The sequence below is a fragment of the Xiphophorus couchianus genome, chromosome 5 (genome assembly GCF_001444195.1).
Source record: "Xiphophorus couchianus chromosome 5, X_couchianus-1.0, whole genome shotgun sequence".
In the NCBI taxonomy this organism is placed as follows: domain Eukaryota; kingdom Metazoa; phylum Chordata; class Actinopteri; order Cyprinodontiformes; family Poeciliidae; genus Xiphophorus; species Xiphophorus couchianus.
This window is the reverse complement of record NC_040232.1, coordinates 8,950,416-8,975,398: the sequence shown is the minus strand read 5'-3', so window position 1 is coordinate 8,975,398 and position 24,983 is coordinate 8,950,416. Positions and strand designations below refer to the sequence as shown.

At 39.9% G+C, this 24,983-nt stretch overlaps 2 protein-coding genes and 3 non-coding genes across 6 annotated transcripts in view; 4 read left to right on the top strand and 1 right to left on the bottom strand.

The window, feature by feature from the left end:
* The first annotated feature begins 4,146 nt into the window (after positions 1-4,146).
* LOC114145046 (uncharacterized) lies at positions 4,147-7,651 on the top strand. Its single transcript, XM_028018377.1, has 5 exons — positions 4,147-4,303; positions 4,905-5,054; positions 5,848-6,028; positions 6,103-7,294; positions 7,349-7,651. Exons 1-5 carry the CDS (start codon positions 4,147-4,149, stop codon positions 7,649-7,651), a joined length of 1,983 nt encoding a protein of 660 aa, XP_027874178.1.
* A 245-nt stretch (positions 7,652-7,896) lies between these two features.
* On the top strand, positions 7,897-8,080 carry LOC114145662 (U2 spliceosomal RNA). Its single transcript, XR_003595748.1, has one exon. It is a non-coding gene; the product is annotated as a U2 spliceosomal RNA (small nuclear RNA).
* A 1,216-nt stretch (positions 8,081-9,296) lies between these two features.
* Positions 9,297-9,487, top strand: LOC114145675 (U2 spliceosomal RNA). Its single transcript, XR_003595761.1, has one exon. It is a non-coding gene; the product is annotated as a U2 spliceosomal RNA (small nuclear RNA).
* A 1,216-nt stretch (positions 9,488-10,703) lies between these two features.
* Positions 10,704-10,894, top strand: LOC114145674 (U2 spliceosomal RNA). Its single transcript, XR_003595760.1, has one exon. It is a non-coding gene; the product is annotated as a U2 spliceosomal RNA (small nuclear RNA).
* Positions 10,895-12,871: 1,977 nt separating this feature from the next.
* tpcn3 (two pore segment channel 3) overlaps positions 12,872-24,983 on the bottom strand; it is a 31,639-nt gene continuing 19,527 nt past the window's right edge. For both annotated transcript variants that reach the window (XM_028016892.1, XM_028016893.1), the window contains 8 exons: positions 24,360-24,424; positions 23,107-23,194; positions 22,685-22,754; positions 15,496-15,712; positions 15,285-15,375; positions 14,236-14,349; positions 13,901-14,016; positions 12,872-13,392 (listed from right to left, as the gene is read on the bottom strand). In XM_028016892.1, coding sequence (XP_027872693.1) covers positions 13,262-13,392; positions 13,901-14,016; positions 14,236-14,349; positions 15,285-15,375; positions 15,496-15,712; positions 22,685-22,754; positions 23,107-23,194; positions 24,360-24,424 — 892 coding nt within the window. In that variant the 3' untranslated portion in view covers positions 12,872-13,261. The remainder of the gene's footprint in view (positions 13,393-13,900; positions 14,017-14,235; positions 14,350-15,284; positions 15,376-15,495; positions 15,713-22,684; positions 22,755-23,106; positions 23,195-24,359; positions 24,425-24,983) is intronic.

The window sequence follows — 24,983 nt, the reverse complement described above, 5'->3', positions numbered from 1 at the left end:
ACTGTTCAGTGCCTCGAACCTCCCAAAGAAGTTATTGAGTCCATTTAGAAAGTCAGCATCAACTTCACCCACTGGGGGGGAGGATGGATTGTAATCTGTGATCGCCTTTATGCCTTGCCACATACTTCTGGTGTTGCTGGTGTCGTGGAAGAACTCCTGTATTTTTCGACTGTGGGTTCGCTTTGCTAACCTGATAGCACGGTTCAAGTTGGCTCTCGCTGTCCTCAGTGCCTCCTTGTCGCCAGACTTGAAGGCTGAGTTCCGTGCTTTTAGCATTTCACGTACCTCCTTAGTCATCCAGGGTTTTTGGTTGGCCCGGGTGATAATGTTCTTAGTGATGCTGACGTCCTCTGTGCACTTGTTGATGTAGGCTGACACAGTCATGGCGTACTCATCGATGTTGATCTGGTCTTTGTAAGTTGCTGCTGCCTTGAACATCTCCCAGTCAGAGCACTCAAAACAGTCCTGAAGTGCCTCCATGGCCCCCTCAGTCCACACTCTCACCTGCCTCACTGTAGGTTTTGTTCTGATCAGCAGGGGCTTGTATGCAGGAATTAGCATAACAGATAGGTGGTCTGAAGAGCCTTTATGTCTGTATCAATAAGTAGCCCTTCGTGTTACTCTGGACCCGTGAAGTAGCTCCCAGTCTGAAAAAGGTCGGTGACCCCTGTTTAAGACATTTCAAACCCAGAAATTGTCAAGGTTTTTTTTGCTGTTGTTTTGGGGGTTTTAAAGATTTTTTTTTAGGTTAATCTGAAAATTTCAGTTTTTCTAACTTGTTCTAGACTTTTGAAACTCAGAAATGTTAAAGTTTTTTTCTACAAAATTTTTGAGATTAAGTTAATATTTTTTTTAGCTTTTTAATGGAAATTTACTCCTTTTTTGTTCTGATACACTCTTGTATATACTATATACTATATCCAACTGCAAGGGCCGCAGTTGGATATAGTCCTGGCAGACTCTATCTGTAGATAGACTCTATCTGTAGATAGAGTCTGCCAGGAATGCTAAAGCTAGTTAGCATGGCAGATAACAGTTTTTCCTGAAACTGTAAGTTGTTCCTCCTCCATTAATACACTAAGCAGTGTACAGGAGCTTGATTGACAGCACTTTGACCCTCCTTCTGGTTCTGATTGGCTGTTTTTGACCAGCTCATGCACACTTTGTGACCATTTCTTCAGATGGCAATAGCAGGAGGAGCTGAAGCAGATCGATTTTTTCACTCTTTATCTGTTTCACTCTAAACTATCCTCTTCATGAGATTGCTTTGGGAAAATAGAGTGTCTTCAGTCAGAGGCTTCTTCAAATTTGCTGCAATGCAGACCACTACAAGAAATCTTTCCTGCCAAAAGTCATCACTGTCTACAATAACTCTTTCTGTTTTATGTTTTATTCTGTCTCTTCGTGAACCAAACATCTGTTGTGAATTTTTTTTTGTTAGAGAACTGTAAGTTGTGCATAAAAGACTGAAACACTGAACAGTTCAAAATGCGCATGCAAAGGTTCAGAGAAGGTCACATTAAGTTCACCTGTTGAAGCTCATAGCTCAATTTAATCAATTAGACCTCTACAAACATGCTAGATCAGGGTCTCAAACTCAATTTACCCGGGGGCCGCTGGAGGTAGAGTCTGGGTCAGGCTGGGCCGCATTCACACACACGGTCTCCTCAGCCGAACCTTTCTGATTGCCTATTACCATATTTGGCCGTAGTCAGGCGCTGTAACAGCCGTAATTGTGTAGTATCTCTTTAAGATACTCTAGTATTGCTAATGATGTCAGAAGTATGCGCCACGGCTTCTCTGTAGAGAGCGTGGGAGAAACATGCTAGACGGACATGTTGGCTCCCTAACTTTTTAGTAATGTTACGGGTTGTTTGGATGCTGCTCAATTTTCATGTCTGATAATATAGCAGCCGTTCAACCGGGCTTTGTAAGGTTGGTGAAGAGCGTATTTATTAAAGGACAACACTGTGGAATTCCCAGTACCAGTGTGGTTGTGAGTTTTTGACCGTCCTGACGAATCTGCCGCCTCCTCTCCTCCCTTAAACACAACCCAAGCGTTACAGCGCCTAACCTTAATTACGTTACACTGATCAGCAACTTCCGGGTCTAGACTGGATGCTGAAGCACGTAAAGCGGAAATTGCGCATGTACCGCATGCAAATAATGAAAAATAGAAAATGCAAATATGCCCGGCCGATGTCCCGCCCCCGAGAGCAATATACTCCACCATGATTGGTAAGTTCGTTCAGCTCCGCGCACAACACTGAAAAGTGCCAATTATATCAAACTCGCGGGCCATACTAACATTAAACTTTCATATTAAGGCGGGGGCCACAAACTATCGTCCCGAGGGCCGCAGTTGGCCCGCGGGCCGCGAGTTTGAGACCCCTGTGCTAGATGAATGCAAAAATAACCTTATAAATTTTGAGGAAATGTGAAGCGAGAAAAATTAACAAAGTCCAAACCTTGTTAAAGAGAAAGAACAAAACACAGTTTTATTTCACATCTGCGCAGATGGAGAACTCAGAAGAGATCTAACTAGACAAAGGAATCGCCTCTCTACATATACTGTATACCGTCCTTCTCCCACAGACACAGTGTCATCACCAACATTCCCAAGGAGCTAATCAGATTAATACACACACAGAGAAAAATGCAACTTTCAGTTAAAAATGGGTTTCAGACAGAATATTCTGTGCCTAATGATAATCGCTGAGTCGTCGGTCTGGTCTGTCACTCCGCAAGGTATGAAAACTATTTACTTATCGCCTGTTGCTAAGCTTCTGACACACTGAGGCAAACTGTGAAGGCTAAAAAGAGAAACAATGACTCTGTAAGACTGAGTGAGACATAATAAACTAATTAAACATTGTAAGGTTAATATTAAATAAACTTCTAATAAAAGTAAACACACTGTAAATAATTATTTTATGTTGAAACCACCCCGAGTTAGGAACTCTCGGCCGCGTGAGCCAAAGCCGCCACGTGGGTTTGGACGTCCTTGATGGTGGTGGAAACCTCTGCCTCTGCTTCTGTCTCGCTTTTTCTGAGGGCATTCTCGAGCCCAATGTCCAATCTGGCCACAGTTGAAACATGGATCTTGTGAGGGACCTCCATATTGATCAACTGCAGGTGGGCGGTGGTTGGAGTTCTGAGCAGTGATGTGTTGAATCAGGGTGAGCTGAGCATCTTCCATGTGCTTTTCTTTGCGGTCTTTGTTCTTCTTCTGGCGATCGTTGCAGAGTTTCTCATTGTGTTGGGCATGAAGCAGAAGTTCTTTAATTCTTGGTGTGATGTCCCATCCAATGTAGGACATTTTGATTCCATTTCTGATGTCAAGCCTCAGTCCTTCCAGGAACTTTTGACAGAGAAGCAGTTCAAAGGGACCAGCCGGATCATTTCCCATCCAGTCATTTTTGGGGACTTCTAGACCAGAGTGAGCTGAGAAAATGTCAAACAGGCGTCTGTAAAAGTCATTTGAACCTTCAATTGGACCTTGGATGCAGGCTGAGATGACATTGTAGCTGGGGCGGATTGGAAACTGCTCTATGAAGGCTTCGCCTATTTTTCGTAGAGCCTTGTTATAGTCAGCATTGAGTGGATTGTCGGTTCCGTCAGGATTATCCATTCCTCTTAGACGGAGATCTTGTGAGAAGACTGGACCAAGTTTGGAGACCACAGTCGGACCATAAACATGGAGCAAAACAGTGTTAAGTTCATAGGTTGTTGGTCTCATGGTTTTGCTGAGATACTGTAGGGCTTCAGCGATGGCTCTGCCTCCTTTCTCAATAGGGGGAAGGTGCTGTTTGGCTACAGCAATGAGGTCATCTGGTCCCCAAGCTCCGTAGAGAAGATCAGGGCCTTTGAGGCCAGGGACTTCAACCATGGGATAGGTTTCAACCTTCTGTCCTCGATACCGGTTTCCAGAGATGCCATGTGATGGTGGGGTCAGGGGTTGGTCTTTGGAGCGAAGGTGACGACCATGTTCAGTTGTAGGGGGTCGTGGAGGCGGGCCTTTCATGCCTCGTGAGGGAACTCTGTCCTGGTCCTGTTGTTGCTCAAGGTCAACAGGACGGGGTTTCTGCTCAGTCTTTGATTGGTGGAGGATAGCCAGAGGCAGGGAGTCGTCCGAGGGATCCCAGAATGGATTCTTCGGTCCTGGACCATCAGTCTTTGGACGGTACAGTGGTGGAGTTCCAAGGACTTGGAGCGCTGGGTAGAGTGGAGCCACAGATGGGTTTGCTGAAGGGTCAGTTGGTGCCGTTGGACTCAAGCCAGGTACAGCCAGTGATGTACATGCGTGAGAAGAAACACATTTTGTTTTATTAGATTTTTCCTGTTCTTTTTTAGTCTTATACTTTTCATTCCCCTTGTGTGCAAATTTCTGAACCATCTGTAGTTTACTCTGGTGTTTTTGATCCCTGCAAAAGGCTTCTCTTTTCCAGAGATTGAACGCTTCTTCATGTGATTGTAGTGCTTGCAGGTGTGTCTTTGAAATCTTTGTGTGTTGCATCAGTTTGGCACGTTGTGCTAAGAGTTTCTGCTCTAAGTCTCTGACGTGGTCTACCTCTAAGCTGCCATTCTTAGGAAAACCAAACTCTGTGTGCCACTGTGGAACATGTTGACAACAAACTCTGCCATGAATTCTAACCATATGATCTATTTCTGGGCCACATGGAACGTATTCTTCAGTATTTTGACCTTTATTAAAAGTTCCTCCCATTTTACCTTTTTTTTTTTTTTATTATTTATTTATTTTTATTTATTTATTTTATTATTTATCCTCTGATTTTTCTAAACCAGTAAAACCTTTATATACAGTATATATATATATATACATATATATATATATATTTACACAAACACACTCCTTCTGTCCTGCACGCTTTCACTTCCTTCAGGTGCGACGATCGGGAGAGGTCTGTGGAAACTCAACCGCTCCCTGCTGGAGGACCAGGTTCTGGTCAGCCAGTACCGGGAGCGGTACCGCGAGTGGCAGACCCTCCAAGACCTGTACGAAACACGAGCACAGTGGTGGGAGATGGTGAAAGGTAGGACCCAGACTTTCTTTCGACAAGCAGGGAAAAATAAAAAGAGAAAAGAACAGAGATGCATGATGGGGCTGCAGAAAAGATTACAAAGATATCACTTTTATATATAGATTTTAGGGAATAGATTTTAATAAGGAAATAAGAGAAGTAAAAAAAGAAATGAGCATTTTAGCAGAAATAAAGAGTAAGGGAGTAATTTTAAGAAGCAGAGAAAGAGAAATAGAAGAAGGAGAAAAATGTAACAGATACTTTTTAAAGAAAATTATAAATAATCCAAGTTTTATTTCTGAACTAAAATCAGAAAATGGAAACATTGCTTCTAACATAGAAGAAAAGAAAAAAGTAATTGAAAAATACTATAGTGATTTGTACTCAGAAAAAATGGTAAAAGGAAAAAATATAAAAGAAACTTTAAACTTCCTTGAGAAAAGTATAGAAGAAAGTAGTTTTTTAGAGCAGGATTTTACCCTTTTAGAGCTTTTTCAGTCAGTGAGAAGTTTTAAAAGAGGAAAGTCTCCAGGCTCAGACGGTCTCCCTATAGAATGTTATTTAACCTTTTACGATATTTTAGCACCGGATTTACTTACTGTTTTTACTGATTTTAGCAAACTAGACACACTCCCCGATAGTTTTAGAACAGGAATTGTTACACTTTTATATAAAAACAAAGACAAGACAGATCTTAAAAACTGGAGACCGATTACCCTTTTAAACGTTGATTGTAAGATTTTTAGTAGACTTTTAGCAGCCAGGATGCGTCAAGTGTTGGGGGATCTAATCCACCCGGATCAAGCCTGCACCGTCCCGGGAAGGAGGATCACGGACAGCCTGGTACTGATCCGAGACACCATCTGTTTTGCGAGAGACAGAAACATTCGGCTGATAGTCCTAAATCTAGATTTTGAGAAAGCGTTTGATCGGGTCTCGCACCAGTACCTCTTCCAGGTACTGCAAAAAATGGGTTTTCCTGGGAGGTTCGTAGCGTGGGTGGGACTGCTGTACCGAGACATCTCCAGCAGATTTATGGTTAACGGGTTTCTGACAAAAGCAGTGAAAGTGAACTGCGGTGTCCGTCAGGGTTGTCCGTTATCCGCCCTTCTCTATGTGGCCTGCATCGAGCCGCTGGCGCAGATCTTGAGAAGGACCCACAGATTTTAGGTGTAACGATACCGGGGAGTGGAGGGCAGGTAGTGAAATGTCTTTTATACATGGATGATTTTAACATTTTATGTACAGATCTTTTATCAATAGATAGGATTTTTCAATTAACCGATTGGTTTGGGAAAGCATCAGGGTCAAAATTAAACAAAGAAAAAACAAAAGCACAATTTTATGGACCATGGAAAGAGAATGAAAAATTAGGATGTCAGTTTCAAGTAACGGAAGAACAAAAAATACTGGGAGTAAAATTTGACAAACATGGAGAAGGAAAGACAAACTGGATTGAAATAACAAGAAGAGTAAAACAGCGACTGGGATTCTGGGGAATGAGGAACCTTACGATAGAAGGAAAGATTTTAATAGTTAAAGCTGTGATTTTACCAGTGTTTTTAGTCACCAGTGCTGTTTTTATCCCTCCTAAGAGAGTGTTTTTAGAACTACAACGAGCCATTTTTTATTTCATATGGAACTCCAAATGGGAAAGGATAAAAAGAGAAATCATGTACAAACCCAAAGAAAAAGGAGTAAAAGGAGTCCCAGACCTTCACTTGTTTTTAGGCAGCCATTATACGAGCACCCACCTGAAACAAGCAATGAACCTTTCCAGTAATAACAAAACAAACAAGATGACCAGATTCTGGTGCGGGTCCTATCTTAGAAAATTAAAAATGATAAAAAGCGATTTTAGAACTCCAGTAGCTTTTAACCTTCCTCCAGCATATGCTTTTATACGGAAATTTTTAGAACATTTTAGATTGGAAGGAGAGGAGAGCAAGATTTTAACAAATCATCGTCTTATTATTTCTGTTGTGCAGGACCGGGAACCAGTGACTCCAGTGCGCGGCCTCCTGTACGGAGATGCCTCCACCGTTTGGCGCAACGTGAGCCATCCCGTCCTTCCAAACAGACTCCAGGACCTGTCATGGATGGTGGCTCATGGGATCCTGCCGGTCAGAGCCGTTATGCACTCCCGCGGCATGTCTGCAACGTCCATCTGCCCCCGACCCGGTTGTGGCGCGCCGGAGTCGGTGAGGCACCTGCTGTGGGAGTGCAGCGCTACTGTGGACCTGTGGGCGAAGGCCGGCTAATTGAAATTCCCACACTTGCCAGCAAGGGAGGTCCTCCATGGACAGCTAGTGCTGTACGGGGTGAGCCAGCAGAAAATAACGAAAAAGGACTTTGCTGAGATCTGGCTCACCCTAGCCACCATAAAAGACGCCATTTGGACCTCCAGAAACTTGCTGGTGAGCAGGCACAGGCAGATGCCCCCTGTGGCTGTGATCCGGATGGCGGCAGCAACAAGAGGAACATCAAGGGCTGCAGGTGGCGCGCCAAGGACACAGCCACCAAGAAGAATCGCCTGCGCCTCCGTGGACGAAGGAGCCGGCGCTCCACGAACAGAGGTCCAAGCAGCGGCGGCCTGGCTCTCCGGGTGAGGCAGGAGGGAAGGAGCTTCAGGGCAGGTTTCCCCTCTGAGCACCAGCGCTGTTTGGAAGGACGGGACGGCTCCGGACTTGGGAAGGGGTCACCCCGGTCCTGCTCAACTTTTAACGCACAGAGATTTTGTGTTTTATATTCTTGTTCTTAGCTTCTTTTAGTCTGAACTGATGATTTTGTAAGTTATTGAAAAGTTCTGTATAACTGAAATAATGTAATTTTTTAAATGCTTACAGTAACAATAAATACTTTTCGAAAGAAAAAAAAAAAAAAAAAAAAAAAAAAATCAGTTTAATATCTGATATGTCTCCACTTGGAGACTGTATATTAAATTGATTTTTGAAGCAGGGAGCTGGAATAAGGGCTTGCTCTGTCTACTCCACGCATCATCCTGGTATTGCAGTTTTTCCAGGAATGGTGCACTTTCCTACTTGTGTGAAATAAAAAATTGCCATTTAACACATATTTTAGACATCAATATAACTGTTATTTCTGAGATCAGAATTTTAGCAAGTTCTGTGGAGATGTACTGCAAAACATGCTTGGAGAAAGAAGCAGTAAGAGCTGCAGTTTGTTCTCATGTCCGCCAGGGGCTGCTGTAGCATTGGTTGAAAATTGATCAGGTAGAAATCTAAATTGTCTTAAAATAACTATTTTATAGGTAGATAGGTTATACACATATATGATACTGTATATGTACATTAATGTGTCAGATTGTTGTATGAGTGCACCTTCCCACACGTGAAGTAATTCTTAATCAAAAACTATTAAAAATTTGTATTAAAGTCTGAATAGATCAGAATTTCAAGAAGTTTAACTAAAGCTGTGAAACTTCATTTTCACAAAAATGTTTTATTTTTGACATCAAAATGATTATAATGTTGTTGTTTCTCCTTTTGCATACACCATTTCCAAGGGTTTTTAGTTATACTCCAATATTTTTATATTGTTTTCAAATCACTTATTCCATTTTTTTTGTTTCTGAAAGATATCCTGTTAATTGTGATGGGAGGGCTTCTGTTAATTATTGCCAATGTGCTACAATATTTGCCTCACACTTTTAAAACTGTACTTATTTACTCTGAGCTGAAAATGTTTGAAAAGCTAACAAAATCCTTTTTCGATTTGCGTGGAGGAGCAGTGAAGCAGCGAGAGCTGCAGTTTAGGGTCATGTCCACTAGAGGCTGCTGTAGCAGTTGTTATAAACTTTCCTGTAAAATAAACAAAAACCCTAATTTTTGTAAACCTGCCATCTTCTTCTTTTGCATGAAATGAACAAGAAAAGAATTGTACACACACATGTATATATTAGTGTCATACTAATGTATACATTTTCATAAATGATGTGTTCATTTTTCCACCAACACCAAAAAAGGGCTGAGTTATGGCTACTCAGCTGCCTATTGGACTAAAGCAAACCACATGACTAGATGTAAGCAACTTGATTTGACTATCGTTGCTCCTTTTAAGCTTGATGTGACTTATTTGCGTTAATTTATTGCTTTGAAACCACATAAAATGTTGGTCATTCCCATCATATACAGTGACTTTTGGTAGTATGGTCCATAAAATAGCAAAGGTTTGGAACCGTGAGTTAAAGCGAGGCCAATCAGAATGACTCGGTTTCCTCTGCAGTTATGTGGCATCGCTTCTCGGCCTTTTGGCTCAGATCAGTGTGTAGTTTCTGTTCTTATCAGTTTAATATCTGATATGTCTCCACTTGGAGACTGTATATTAAATTGATTTTTGAAGCAGGGAGCTGGAATAAGGGCTTGCTCTGTCCACTCCACGCATCATCCTGGTATTGCAGTTTTTCCAGGAATGGTGCACTTTCCTACTTGTGTGAAATAAAAAATTGCCATTTAACACATATTTTAAACATCAATATAACTGTTATTTCTGAGATCAGAATTTTAGCAAGTTCTGTGGAGATGTACTGCAAAACATGCTTGGAGAAAGAAGCAGTAAGAGCTGCAGTTTGTTCTCATGTCCGCCAGGGGCTGCTGTAGCATTGGTTGAAAATTGATCAGGTAGAAATCTAAATTGTCTTAAAATAACTATTTTATAGGTAGATAGGTTATACACATATATGATACTGTATATGTACATTAATGTGTCAGATTGTTGTATGAGTGCACCTTCCCACACGTGAAGTAATTCTTAATCAAAAACTATTAAAAATTTGTATTAAAGTCTGAATAGATGAGAATTTCAAGAAGTTTAACTAAAGCTGTGAAACTTTATTTTTACAAAAATGTTTTATTTTTGACATCAAAATGATTATAATGTTGTTGTTTCTCCTTTTGCATACACCATTTCCAAGGGTTTTTAGTTATACTCCAATATTTTTATATTGTTTTCAAATCACTTATTCCATTTTTTTTGTTTCTGAAAGATATCCTGTTAATTGTGATGGGAGGGCTTCTGTTAATTATTGCCAATGTGCTACAATATTTGCCTCACACTTTTAAAACTGTACTTATTTACTCTGAGCTGAAAATGTTTGAAAAGCTAACAAAATCCTTTTTCGATTTGCGTGGAGGAGCAGTGAAGCAGCGAGAGCTGCAGTTTAGGGTCATGTCCACTAGAGGCTGCTGTAGCAGTTGTTATAAACTTTCCTGTAAAATAAACAAAAACCCTAATTTTTGTAAACCTGCCATCTTCTTCTTTTGCATGAAATGAACAAGAAAAGAATTGTACACACACATGTATATATTAGTGTCATACTAATGTATACATTTTCATAAATGATGTGTTCATTTTTCCACCAACACCAAAAAAGGGCTGAGTTATGGCTACTCAGCTGCCTATTGGACTAAAGCAAACCACATGACTAGATGTAAGCAACTTGATTTGACTATCGTTGCTCCTTTTAAGCTTGATGTGACTTATTTGCGTTAATTTATTGCTTTGAAACCACATAAAATGTTGGTCATTCCCATCATATACAGTGACTTTTGGTAGTATGGTCCATAAAATAGCAAAGGTTTGGAACCGTGAGTTAAAGCGAGGCCAATCAGAATGACTCGGTTTCCTCTGCAGTTATGTGGCATCGCTTCTCGGCCTTTTGGCTCAGATCAGTGTGTAGTTTCTGTTCTTATCAGTTTAATATCTGATATGTCTCCACTTGGAGACTGTATATTAAATTGATTTTTGAAGCAGGGAGCTGGAATAAGGGCTTGCTCTGTCCACTCCACGCATCATCCTGGTATTGCAGTTTTTCCAGGAATGGTGCACTTTCCTACTTGTGTGAAATAAAAAATTGCCATTCAACACATATTTTAGACATCAATATAACTGTTATTTCTGAGATCAGAATTTTAGCAAGTTCTGTGGAGATGTACTGCAAAACATGCTTGGAGAAAGAAGCAGTAAGAGCTGCAGTTTGTTCTCATGTCCGCCAGGGGCTGCTGTAGCATTGGTTGAAAATTGATCAGGTAGAAATCTAAATCGTCTTAAAATAATGCATGCATCATCCTGGTATTGCACTATATCCAGGAATGGTGCACTTTCCTACTTGTGTGAAATTAAAAATTGCTATTCAACAAATAATCCTAAATAATTAGTTTTGAACAGACAATTAAAATGTGAGAACCCGTAATTTTGGATTCGCAAGGCTTTCTGTGGAGATATACTGCAAAAACATGCATGGAGAAAGAAGCAGTACGAGCTGCAGTTTGGTCTTATGTCCGCTAGGGGCTGCTGTAGCAGTATAACAGTAAGTGATGCCAGTCAGGATGGAAATATTACAGTATTTCCAGGAATGGTGGTATTTTTCTAACAATATAATATAACAATAATATATAAGCTATATATAAGCACATTCTTTTATAATTTTGTGGATATCCTTAAAAACACAAACTTCTAAACATTTTAGAATGTTATAAATTTGTAGATTAACAAACAGAATTTGAGACCGTTTTCTTCTCTAGACCAGTTTCTGAACTTTTTGTCTTCAGATCCACAACATACCAGAAGTTTGTCACTACTCCTGATATTTCAGTATGCAAACCTTTCTACAAAATCAGTTTAAAATCAGCAGCCAGTATGTTACATGTAACTATAGAGGAGTTTTGATGTGCACAATATTGATTGCATAAACATATGACAAAGTATCGGGGGCATTGTAGATAAGAAAGAGATCTGGTTACTTTGGCAGGTTAAATTTCTGCAAAAATAATCAGAAAATTTCAAATTAATTTCACATATTTACAAGAAACAAAAAATCTGGATAGTCTCTGAATACTCTCCACAATAAGGAGTAGCACTACTTCAGCATATTTTTACTCAAGCAAATAGCAGCAAATTACTCAAATAACCGTATATAAGTATTTAACAAAATGGTACTTCGGTACATAATGTATATGTGTTAGAAGAACCGGGTAAAACAGTGGCAATACTGTTGATTTCCAAATAGCACAGCAGACTCAGCAGGTTAATCTTTGTTTAAAACAAACTTGTTCTTCATTCAGCAAAGTAACTAGACACAGGCGAATTTACTTTAACTGCTTCAGTAAAAGTAAATTAACTTCCAGTTTTATTCAGATATTTTCAGGGAGATGTCTGTATTTAATTTTCAGTGGACATAATTTAAACATTTTTTGCTGCTTCTCTTCATAATAGAAGATTTGTAGGACGTGATGGTTTTCCGTTGGCTGCAGTTACATGCAATCGCCAGTAGGGGGATGTCGCCACCCCTGTTTATTTCAAACCAGAATGTGTTTTATTTGTGTTTCTCCTCAAATACAGCAGATTGAAGCTCTACAGAACCCTACAAATGAGCTGAACCAGGAAAACCTGTAAAACATGCAGGATCCCGGCCTTTGAAGGCTATGGACACCTAAACCATTAAAAAAAACAGATGTTTCTGATGTGGAAATGTGGCTCATTTACTTTTTGCTGTCTTTGACTCCAATATAGTTGAAAGTTAAACTGTAATTAAATCTAAGGAGAATTAAAATTCTAATTCATTTAAAAAAAATTAAAATCATTAGAAATTATGCAACATGTATTTTCCACCACATTTTTTCCTTCCACTTAGCTTTTCCATAACTAACAAGGCATCAATCTCCCAATTGATTATGTTGTGGCCACAATGTAAAATTGCTGTATTAAAAATCTTCTATTTATTAGTCTTATATAATAAAACTGAATTGTGGTGTTTAATTTGCCACAACCAGTCAAATAAATGCCAAAACAAATTAGAAATTCTTCAAATGTAGAGTTTGGTGATAATGCCATTTACTGAGATGAACCTGTTGGTATAGAAAATAAATACAACATGCCACTTGCTTTTTCAGTGCAAATAAAAATGCAAGACGTTTGCTCGTTTCATCTGAAAAAAAAGTTACAATGTTCTGTTTTTTTCCCTCAAATATTTCAACACACAAGACATCAATGTAAACGTGCTTTTATGCGAAAATACAAATTTGTTTTCATTCTACACATTTTGCTTTTGTATGCAAGTATAAAAATAAAACTCGGGTCATGACGCAATCAAACCGTTGATGCATTGCACTGGTTAAGCGTCGCATTTCAACATGTAAAATGTCTAATGATACAATTTCTCTTTTTTCATATGTATATGCTATGAAGTTGTGCTGAATTGTCTATGCTACTCCAAATGTTGGATTTGCAAAGTTCCCAGCCTGGTCTTCAGGAATGTCGTTCTCAGCAAAATCCTCTGGGTCGAGGTCCGCCTCGAACATCCGCTGCAACAACGCGTCCACCGTCCGGTATCCTGCAAGATAATAAAACGATCCACTGGTCAACAAGCTTTTCAGTCTCCTGAAAAAACAAAACAAACATACATAAACGTAGGCACATAGTAAATTAGCGGATAGGATGACATTGTAATCTAGGTACCATTAAAAGAGCACTATTATTTATTTTCCAGGCACATTGTTTTATAAAATTGCACTATCAATTTTATATTGATCGTGCAATTTTAGCTTCAGTTGTTATGTAAACGACTGAACCTGTTTTCAGCTTCAGTTGTTATGAAAATGCTATATATATGAAATATTACTTAAGGAATTTAACTTAGATATTCAACGCCTTGAAATTGTGTCTTTGTCTCTTTAAAAACTGCTCTTTCAGAAACTCCCCTTCAAAAATATCAAGGCATTTTTATTCTTCTTCTAACAAACAATGGATGAATCAGATGCTGCACAGCTGAAGACCAGCAAACTTTCAAAAGTAGAAAGGATCGAAACTCAATGAAAAGTAATACCGTTTTGTAAACTTACTTTTGGAAGAAACTTTAAATAGTAGCGAAGGCAGGTTTGCTGTGGGTGACTGCCCAGATCCTAAGTCGTTGTCAGTGGTTTCCATGGCGTTGACCAAATTGTCCTCTAGTTTCTCCCTGGTGAAAAGGTAAAGATATAAAAGCACAACTCAGCAGAAACATATCAGTTACTCGGTCACATACAGCTCTCCCACCCTCATCCTCAACACAAGTAATCTGCAAAGAGTGTGCAGAATAAATCACAATCCCATAATCCAGTGATACAGATAAAACCAAAAGCCTCCTTCAGTGTTATGTACAAATCACGCTAGCATACTAAGACCAAGATAACATTACTGTGCCACGGCGAGCTCCAGTTCCTCAATCTTCCTCTCCAGAGATGTTTGCAGATCACCTTTACCCACAGAGTACTCCACAAAGAACGCCTCGAGAACAAACGCCACAAAGATACTGAAAAACAGAGATTGAAACATGCTTAAAATACTAAGTACTAGGGAGACAAAATAGATACGTAGGGATGTGTTTTAGTGTAAATTGCATTACAAAAAAAAAGGACAGAAATTGCAACACTTAAATTCAGAATAAACTGAAACATTTAGAGTTTGCTTAATTACCAATAATCTGATAACCAATGAATTTGGGTTTAAAATTATATGGCAGGGTTTTTTTTCTTGTACAATTCAGTAAAGTGATGATTTCTGATGCAAGTTTTCCCAATCGGTGGCACTGACTACAATAAATCTCCCTGTATGCTGATGATAAACAGTTTTACTTTGTGTAAATATGGCATTGTTCACCTCTATATGTGCTGCAACAGAAATCCAGAAAGCAATTCGATCTACATCCAGTTAAACTTTATTTGTATCATCTATATTATGGAATTATTCGACCCACTCTGTAAATTTGATTTACTGGAATAATTCAAAACTGTTCAAGTGTTTGCAAATAACATATGAAGATAAACAAAACTACCGTAATATTGTGAGAATTCAAAAGTCGACACTAATTCTTACTTTCACCGACTACTGAGGCATCAAATTTAAAAAACCTTGAATCAAATGTGTTGTAAAACCAGAAATTTGCAATCAAAAGTTTTTAGTTTTATAACAGCACACTTCAAATAGCTAGAATGCTGATTGTAATGTTGAATTGCATTCTAAAAATTAATTAGTGAATTTGACTAATGGGTGAAGTTGTGGAAAACTTGAGTTTTTACATGGTCTCCCTATAATAAACACTTAGCATTACTCTTTGGTAATAACACCAGATGTTGTTGCCTACATTGACCAACATTAATTTCAGTAACTGTGTTCAGACATGAAAATTATTTGTTTTTGTTGCTGGAGATGATGCAGAGGAGTAGGATTGGTAAGAACTGGTCATACTTGATGATGATGATCACAACCATGACGTGGAAGAGGACAAAGAAGATCAGGGCTGATTTATGAGTGACTGTGGCAAATCCGGTGCCGAGCAGTGGGATCGGATTAAGGAAAGAATATGGATTTAAATATGAAATCTAAACTAAAGATAATTGAAATATTTTCTTGTAAAAAGTGAGGGAAAACCCTGCAGGCAGCACTTTGTAAAGGATATCGTGCCATTGGTTGACAACAGTGAGCTCCAACAGCAGGATAAAGGAGGAAACCACATTATTGAAATTATTTTTGCAGTAGTTGAGTTGTGCAAAAGTGCTGCCTTTCAGTAACGAGTTTCCACAGTATGCCTTCTCAGGGTTACTGATGTCTTCGTAGAACTTCACTTTGTTTTTGAACAACTCCATCCCCACCATGGCAAAGATGTAATACACCACCTGAGGAAAAACAAAACAAAAACAGCTTAAAGCCTCATGTTCAAACATGTGCAATTTAGCCTAAAATGTCTTTACAAATAACAGATTAGTGTCAAATAGTTAGATCAAGGGTTGCCTAATCATTATAAACTGTTTTAACTTTGGAGAACAAAGAGTCTTTATGGTGTTGACCCTTTGCAAGGCGCCATGATGGACGTCGGAAGTGAAGGACGGGAGTTTTACACTGGAGCAGCATTAAAAACGTACAAAAGACGAGATGCTAATAAGTTGTTTTCCATACATGCTAGGCTACATGACGGTACGGCACTGTCTCCATGGTTACTAACGGTTAGACACGTACCTTCTCCATAAAGCAATATTTGATGTCTTTCTAATCATACTTACTTATAAAGTATATCAACGTTAGTCGTTTTACTTTCCCTGCAAATTCGTGATTACACCGACGGCTGACAGTCATGATTATTAACAGCTGCCAGTCATTATGATTAACGGCTGCTATCCATCGCCGTAGCATCTTTCCTCATTAAAAGTCAGAAAAAACCATTACATCTTAGGTTTCTATCCTTGTCCGTTTAATGCGGCCAAACGCGCATCATATATTAGCTCATTTTGGCCCAAAATGGAAATGAGTTTGATATTTGGAATAAAAACGAGTGAATCATGGACTATTTTGAATGTAAACAAGAATAAAGAGTGAGATATTTGGTGGTGGAATGATGTCACACCACCAGCAAAGGAAGACTCTGTGATGTCACTGGCGGTGCAGTCTGTGATGTCATCAACTGCAGAATTGTATGCAACACAATTCTGCATATTTTTCATTGCTTGCAATATCACTGACCAGTTCAGACGTGCGCAAAGCTCTTTAAGGTAGTTTACCGATCGACAACTTTAGTGATTGTATTTAGGAGAAAATGTCTCATTATATGCCGAGATACCGCAGTGGAACGATGGGACCCCACGCGAGAAGGGGAGGCCAGCAAAACCCCCAAGGCAGGTTCCCTCCTGCACACCCGAGAATCTTTCACGGGGAAATCCAAGAACTCAGCTACGCCCTGGAAATGGAGAGAGCCGGGAGGGTTGAAGACAACCAGAAACTGGCCCACCTGGAGGCCGAGCTGGAAGAGACGAAACTCCAGTTAAAGAAGCAGAAAGCTCTCAAAGAAACGTTTATCAACGAGGCCAAGGAGGCAAAGAGGGAACTTGAGAGACTAGAGAAGTTCAGCGATCCAGCAGTCCTTAACGCAGCGGTCATTGCTTCCAAGGTTCACAACGATGTGAAGTACATGAAGAAGAAGAACTTGCAAGAAGACTTTGAGGAGTTAAAGGTGGCCCACCTCCTCAGCCGGGAAGCGTTTGTAGCTGAAATACAGGCTGAGAGAAAGAAAAGTCTGGCCCTCCAAGAAGAACTGAACCAACTCCAGACTTCATACGAGGAGCTGCGTTCCCAGTATGAAGCAGATGATGCTCTGCTGAGGCAGGAGGCCGAGACACAAAAGTATGATGAAGCAAGGCTCAGTGAAGAACAACGGCTGCTGGAGAACTTGAGAGCTGAAAAGGATGAAATGTATCAAGAAATGTCTCAAAAGATCAAATTCCTGCAAGGCAGTGAGAAACTTCTGCAGGAGGAATTAATTCAGCTGAAATGTTCATACAATGAGCTCAATTGTAAATACGAAAGGGATGTTTCTGGATTGAAGCAAGACATGGATAGATATCAGGAGGAAGTGAGACATGCGACAGATGCCAACATAGAAATAGACAACGAGAATCTGCAGCTCATCAACAAGCTGAGAGCTGAAAAGGAGGAGCTCCTCCAAAAAATGTCAGGAGAAATCGAGACATACCAGCATCAGGTAGAGCAGGAGAGAAAAGCTCACCTGGAGAAAACAGAGGAGGACAAGAAGCTTTTAGACAATATGAGAGCTGAGAAGGAGGAGCTCCTCCACAAAATGTCAGGAGAAATCTCAATTCGGCAAAAGAGGGAGAAGCAAATGCTGCATGAACTGGACCAGATTCACACTCTCTATGAGGAGCTAAAATGTAGATATGAAAGAGACATTATGGACATACAGCAACAGGTTGAGACATACGAACAGAAGGTAAAGCAGGAGGAAGCTGCTCTTTCAAAGAAAGGAAAGAAAGAAAAGCTTATCCAAGAGAGAAAACATTCTGCGCTGAAACACCAAGTTGAAAAACTTCAGCAGCAGGTAGAGCAGGAGAGAAAAGCTCACCTGAAGAAAACAGAGGAGAACAAGAAGCTTCTAGACAATATGAGAGCTGAGAAGGAGGAGCTCCTCCTAAAAATGTCAGGAGAAATCACTATTCTTCAAAAGAGAGAGAAGCAGCTGCTGAACGAACTGGATCAGTTTCACATTTCGCAAGAGGAGCTAAAATGTAGATTTGAAAGAGACAATATGGATTTACAGCAGGAGGTTGAGACATACCAGCAGCAGGTAGAGCAGGAGAGAAAAGCTCACCTGGAGAAAACAGAGGAGGACATGAAGCTTTTAGACAATATGAGAGCCGAGAAGGAGGAGCTCCTCCACAAAATGTCAGGAGAAATCTCAATTCGGCAAAAGAGGGAGAAGCAAATGCTGCATGAACTGGACCAGATTCACACTCTCTATGAGGAGCTAAAATGTAGATATGAAAGAGACATTATGGACATACAGCAGCAGGTTGAGACATACGAACAGAAGATTTACAAAAATGATTTACAAAGAGAAAGAGACGATCTACTGCTGGCCGACAGTCTCAGAGCCGAGGAAGAAGGTTTCCAACAACAACCCATCACGGTTTCCCAAGAGAAGGAAGAAGAATCACAGAACCAAGTTAAAGTCTTAAATCAAGAGGTTTCTTCAGAGGAGGATCTCTCAGGAGAACCTTTACCAGGTTCTTCCACTGATCCAGAATCCTCAGAAGAGACTGAGGTTGCTGGAGAAACCATCCTGGAGGATTTGGACAATCCAGATGGTAAAAGGAAAAAATCTAAAATTTCATTTTGGAAGAAAGTACGAAACTTTCTGCGATGTAAGAAGCCAAAAAACAAACAAACGAGTAAAGACAATCAAGATCATGCCTAAAGTTATTGATTTTGATATTTAGAGAAGGAGAAAGACGTGCAGGAGACGAACCAAGGACTGGAATCAAAGGCATGGAGGTTGTAGCCTCTGTGAACGGGGCGCCATGCCACGCTCCGTCAAGACCAAATTTAAAAAGTTTTTCCCCCCATTGACAAACTAGAAAATAGATCCCTTCCCAACCCAATTGGAAAAAACGTGGGCAGCACGGTGGTGCAGCGGTTAGCGCTGCGTCTTCACAGACACCATCTGTGTGGAGTTTGCATGTTCTCCCCGTGTTTGCGTGGGTTTTCTCCGGGTGCTCCGGTTTCCCCCCACATCTCCTAAAACATGTCGGTCAGGTCAGTTGGTCACTGCAAATTGCCCCCAAAGATTTGAAGAAACCCCAAACACATGTGCAGCTTTATTGTTAAACTTGTCAAATTAATTGAATTAGCTGTACGTTAGCCCTTTTCCCTTCGCTGCTTTAGCGCCGCAACAACACTGGGCTCAATTTTTATAGCAACGTATTGATTTAAGAGTTAAAATGTCTTCTTTTAATAGTAATAATTTCTGTTTATTTTCACTGTATTTGTGCTTTTATGGTTTGTCCTTTAGTTTACCGTTTCTACTCACTTTTATATTAAATTGCACTGAATTGTAGCTCATTAAACTGTTTAAACCTGTATTTTAAAGAAGACTAGCAAAAGGATCATGCAGTGGCTGTTTTAGTGCGACTGTGGCTCAGTGGGTAGAGTGGTCGTCTTGTGACCAGAAGGTTGTAAGTTCGATTCCAGCTTCCTCAGCCACATGTTGAGCTGCCCCGGGGCGGGGCACTTAGCGGCAAGTTGCCCTCCAACCTGCATGTCGGTGTGAATGTGACTGTAGTGTGAAGCGCTTTGAGTGGTCAACATGACTAGCAAGGCACGACACAAGTTCAGTCCATTCACCGGTTTTTCTTTGATAAATCCTGTTTTTCTTTTTATACCAAACATAAAAAAGCTGATTTAACAGGTTTGGACTTCTTCAGGTTCCAGGATGTTAAATGAAGATTAGAGTTTAATCTGTACATAGTAATAGATGATAATTGTAATCATAATTTAATACTCCGGACCCTGAAGAAGCCCAAACCTGTTTTATCTGGTTTGTTTGTTATAAGAAAAAAAAAGGTTTTATCAAAAATAAAAGTTACTGTGGGATCTTTCAGTTAGTCTTTATTTAGAAATACAGATTCAAGATAATATTAGAAACTTAACAAAAAAGTGCAATTTAACATGAAAAACTGTAGAAAAGGTAAAAAGAAGAACAATCCATGAAAGTATGAAAACAGAGAACTTAATCAGAAATCATTTCCACCACAGGAAGAAATCGATTCTTAGATGAATATTTTGTAATAAATATGAAGCTTTTGTGTTGTTGAGCTTATGTTCTGTCTGCTTGTATAAAAGAGAAGGAAAAGGGGCTAAGAAATGAATAATTCAGTTATTTTTTTAACCAAATTTATAGTAAAACTGTAAATTATGTTTTGTTTAGGACGTTACTTCTAGGTTTTGTTTGTCAACCTGGGTTTAATTCCCAGTCCTGGGGAATCTGCTGCATGTCATTTCCTTCTCTCTCCTCCCAATTTCCTGTTCAGCCTGTTAAATAACGGCCTAAAAAACTTTATTAGAGCCTAAAAATCTTTTTTTTTTAAACTACAAAGATACATTTCACCTCACAACTGGACCCAAGGTCAGAATTTGCTTCCAACCACATTGAGTTTGTTTCCTCATCTTAAAAAACAACTTTCTTCCTCTCTCTCTCATTTTCTCTTTTTCTTACATAATTAACAGGTTACTTCATATTTACACACACACACACACACACACACACACACGCACACACACACACACACACATTTACACGTCCCCTCCATGGGCTGCCACCTTATCGTGGTGGGGGGGTTTGAGTGTCCCAGTGATCCTAGGAGTCTTGCTGTCGGGGCTTCATGCCTCTGGTTGGGCCACCCAATGCAGACAGGTCCAAGGTGAGGAACCAGACCAAGTGCAGCCCAAAGATCCCTTATGATGAAAACGACCATTGGAAACAGTGGTTCTGCTCGCCCGTACATGAGGTCCCACCCTGGAGCCAGGCCTGGGGGTGGGGCACGTTGGGGGAGCCCCTGGTGGCCGGGCTTTAACCCACAGAGCCCGGCCGGACTCAGCCCGAAAAGAGCCGATGTGTTCCGGCTAGAAATAGTCGGACTCGGGGCGTGCTGTGGTGGCGCAGGGGGTTAGCACGCACCACGTTTGGAGGCCTTAGTCCTCGAAATGGACGTCGCGGGTTCGACGACCTTTGCCCCCTCTCCTCGCCCTCCTTCCTGTCTGCCTACTGTCAGAAAAATACGAGCCACTAGCGCCGCAAAAACTCTTCGGGTTGGATGTTTCCCCACCCTGGAGTTGCGCCTTGTGAGAGGCGCTGGGCAGGAGTGGGCTGACTTGTTGCCTCCCGTCTTGGTGCGTTGGGGTGAACAAGAGGACAGCCTCTCCCTCTACCTACGGGTTTGGGTCGGGTTCTGACTGTTTACCCAGCCTTTTTAAGTCCTTGGAGGGGGTACTGGAGAGTGCCCCTCCTGGGAACTGCCTTGTTATCCTGGAGGGGTTTTCTCCGCAGGGTCTCTGGGCTCCCTTAGAGAAAGGGTCAGAAGCCCAGAAATCCAGGAGTCATTGATGTTTATACATATATCCAGGGTTTCCCCCAGCGCATCTGCTGGTGTCGGCCAGCGGGTGACCCGTCAGTTATTCAGTTGGCGAAACCTCAAAAAAGCAAATAAATCGGCGACCCGCCAGAACCGCACACTGTAAGAAGCTCAGGCGGGATCTTAGAACTACGGGAGGTTCAAACTCCACTCATTCATGTTTAGCTTACAGAAAAACGCCAACCCGTGAAATAAACAAAAGCAAACTGACCAATCAGATTTAGGCTTTGTGCCCCACCTCACCCCCACAGACTCTACACAGCTGTGTGTACAATATCTTTGGACACAAAATACCTTTTTTTCCCCACAATTTTGTTAATAGTAAAGAGGGTTAGATAATAAAACAAGAACTATTCTTTTCTTTTTTTCTTCAAAGGAAAATCTCAAGGTACTCAGTTCGTCCAGCCGTGCAGCTGCAGCACCAATCCAGGCTCTCAGTCACTGGTGGGAAATTTAGAATCACACAGAAAATCTCCAAAAGGGAATCAAACTTAAAACTCTGAACCAAGAACTTCTGATCACAATATAGCAATTAACCATATCTGCCATGGTAAATTATTACTGATAACTACTGTGAGTAGTCCCTAACATTAATATGATCAGGCAGCATGTAATCATATATACATACAGTATATATATTATTGTTATAAAGGCTGAGCCAAGAACATTTAGACTTAGACTTAGACTGACTTTGTCATTTTGCATGCACAGGGTGTATACAGAGAAAGTATAATACTTTCTATTTCTCCCAAGCATAAAGTATTTAGGAGAAATACAATTAACAGTACATGCACATCTTTGCAGTCATTTTTTGTTATAAAAAATGAATCTTGTGACAGAAGGAAAATGCTTATTTTGTTTCACAAAGCACCTGACTTCTTAGGATGTAATATGTTCATGTTCATCAGAGAAACAGCCTGAGAAAAAAAAATCTGTGGTTGGTGGCTGGATTTTGCAAATGGCACTCTGCAGACCCCACACGTCCTGGACACAATCTAGACTTTTAACTTTACGTTCCCACTACGGAGATGTAGATATAAGAAAATAATAACATGGTGTTGAGAAAATGACTTGCGGAAGGGCTGCAGATAATTTGAAGTTGGAGCTTTTCCCAGATTTTCATCCAGACATTGACAGACAAGAGACATGAAAGTGAGTTTAACTGCTACTTACGAGAATGAGCTGTCCAAATGTAAGAATCGCAGGACCAATTCTAATCAGTGTGTTGATGATCGCACGAAACCTAAAAAAATACATTTCTTTGTTAGCTTAGCCGCATGAATGGGCGCTACTTGAAACACAGAAATCAACGTGCATGATAAAATGACAACACAAAGCGAGGTGATCAGAAAAATAGCAAAGGATGCTGTAGGGATCAAACTATAAACTACTCTGAGGTTTGTTTTGATTTTACAGTCAGATTGAGTTTCCACCATGAGGAAAAATGTGGAAGAGACTCCGACAGAAAAGGGATTGTATGTTCATCTGGCTTTTATTGAACACAGTGGACTTGATCATTGGCTGATTGGTACGTATAAATAAATGATCCACAATCAGATAAAGATTTACAAGGGAGAATGTAAGACATTTAAAACCTCTTGATTCTGTCCACCACTCGTATCAATCTGAGGACTCGTAAGATGAAGACGATATCCAGAACCTGCCGGCTGGTGTATCCGCCCGCTGCATCAGAACAGAATATATTGTACTTACATTTATGAGCCATAAATAAATGAGATCATGAAAGACGTTCCCTCTTTAGTGAGATATACAGTACAGACCAAAAGTTTGGACACACCTTCTAATTCAATGGGTTTTCTTTATTCTCATGACTATTTATAAGGCCAGAAATCCCACTTATTAACCTGACAGGGCAGGTTGACCTATGAAGTGAAAACCATTTCCGGTGACTACCTCTTGAAGCTCAGCAAGAAAATGCAGAGTGTGTGCAAAGCAGTAATCACAGCAAAAGGTTGCTACTTTGAAGAAACTAGAATATAAGGGGTATTTTCAGTTGTTTTACACTTTTTTGTTTAGTGCATATTTCCACATGTGTTATTCATAGTTTTGATGTCTTCAGTGTGAATCTACAATGTCAATAGTCATGAAAATAAAGGAAACTCATTGAATTAAAAGGTGTGTCCAAACATTTGGTCTGTACAGTATACATCTTGTGTTGTGCCATCATAGCTTATCAATCATTTGTTAAAAGGTAAACAACATTTACTCTGAAATTCAAGACTTCTTGTGAAACAACTGCACTGCTGGTGGCTCTTAATTAGATTTTTTATGGACTTTTGCACATAGCATTTTTGATTAAGGTAGTCCATGTTTAAGCAATTATTTCCTTTGGTTTTAGAGACTAAGATGGAAGGATTTTTGCTGTTTATTTGTTTTCATTGTTTTTATAAACAATAAAAACTTTATATCGCATCAGACAGCAATATAAAGAGGAGCAGCAGCAGCAAATGAGCTGGAATAGCAAATTTTTATTATCTTTTTTTAAATCATAAAAACCTAACAATGTCAGAAGGGACTTTTAAGATCCACTGTAAGAACTTTAAAAATGTTTTTAGTATGCAAAGCGGCTAATAAGACACTGAATTTGCATGTCTTTAAAAAAAATTCAGAAGAAATAAAAATTTGTCATAATGTCTATGACTTATCAGATTGTTTTTTTCCCCAACAACCAAGAGTTCACAGTTTAAAAAACAAACAAACAAGTGAAACAACAATTTGTGTCAGCAGAAATAAAGATCAGTTTTTGTTAACTAAAGTTTTTCTTGTTTCAAGCACCACATTAAAGATGAACTCAGTTTAATGTATTAGAAGAAAAAGCAGCTCTTACATGACTTTAAGGCGGAGTTGATGATTGTGGCAATAAGAGCAGAAATGACCACGATGGTGTCAAACCTGGAGACAAAAAGCTGTTTTCAGTTAGTAGATAGTGATATGCTGAGCTACAGAAACATAATAAGAATGCATTAAGAGAACTGGATGGAGAACATCACTAAACATATAAGTAACTGATTTTCCAAAATTTTTTTTACTCCAGCAGGAACTCTACAATGTTAAAAAAAACAAAACAACAAAACCGAGTTTTTTTTGGGTGTCCAACGTTTACACAAATGAGTGAATTCTTTTCTCCGACTGAAACTGTGTTCTCCATCCACTTCTTGTAATTCATTCAAAGCATCCAAACTCCACATTGCAAACATCTGTGGAGGGAGGCGTGCAACTGCATTTCTGCTCAGCAGGGCTGCAGGTAACTGAATAATAACTGCATTCACTTTTACAAATATACACAGAGAGAAGTCTGAAAGTAAAAAAAACCCAGTAATAATCCTCTTTCTTTGTTTTATGAAGCAACTCTGAAGTTTTTACTTTCAGACTTTCTGACCGCAAACTGAGCCTCATGACTCAGAAGCTGCTTTGCTCCCAAACGAGTAAAACTTCTGCTTAAAGCATCAAA

Coding starts and splice junctions, on each gene's coding strand:
- LOC114145046 (XM_028018377.1), top strand. CDS start 4,147: ATGGATTCTTCGGTCCTGGACCATCAGTCTTTGGACGGTACAGTGGTG. Junction 5,055..5,847: donor GTGGTGGGAGATGGTGAAAG/GTAGGACCCAGA, acceptor ACCCGGATCAAG/CCTGCACCGTCCCGGGAAGG. Junction 6,029..6,102: donor AAAATGGGTTTTCCTGGGAG/GTTCGTAGCGTG, acceptor TTCTGACAAAAG/CAGTGAAAGTGAACTGCGGT.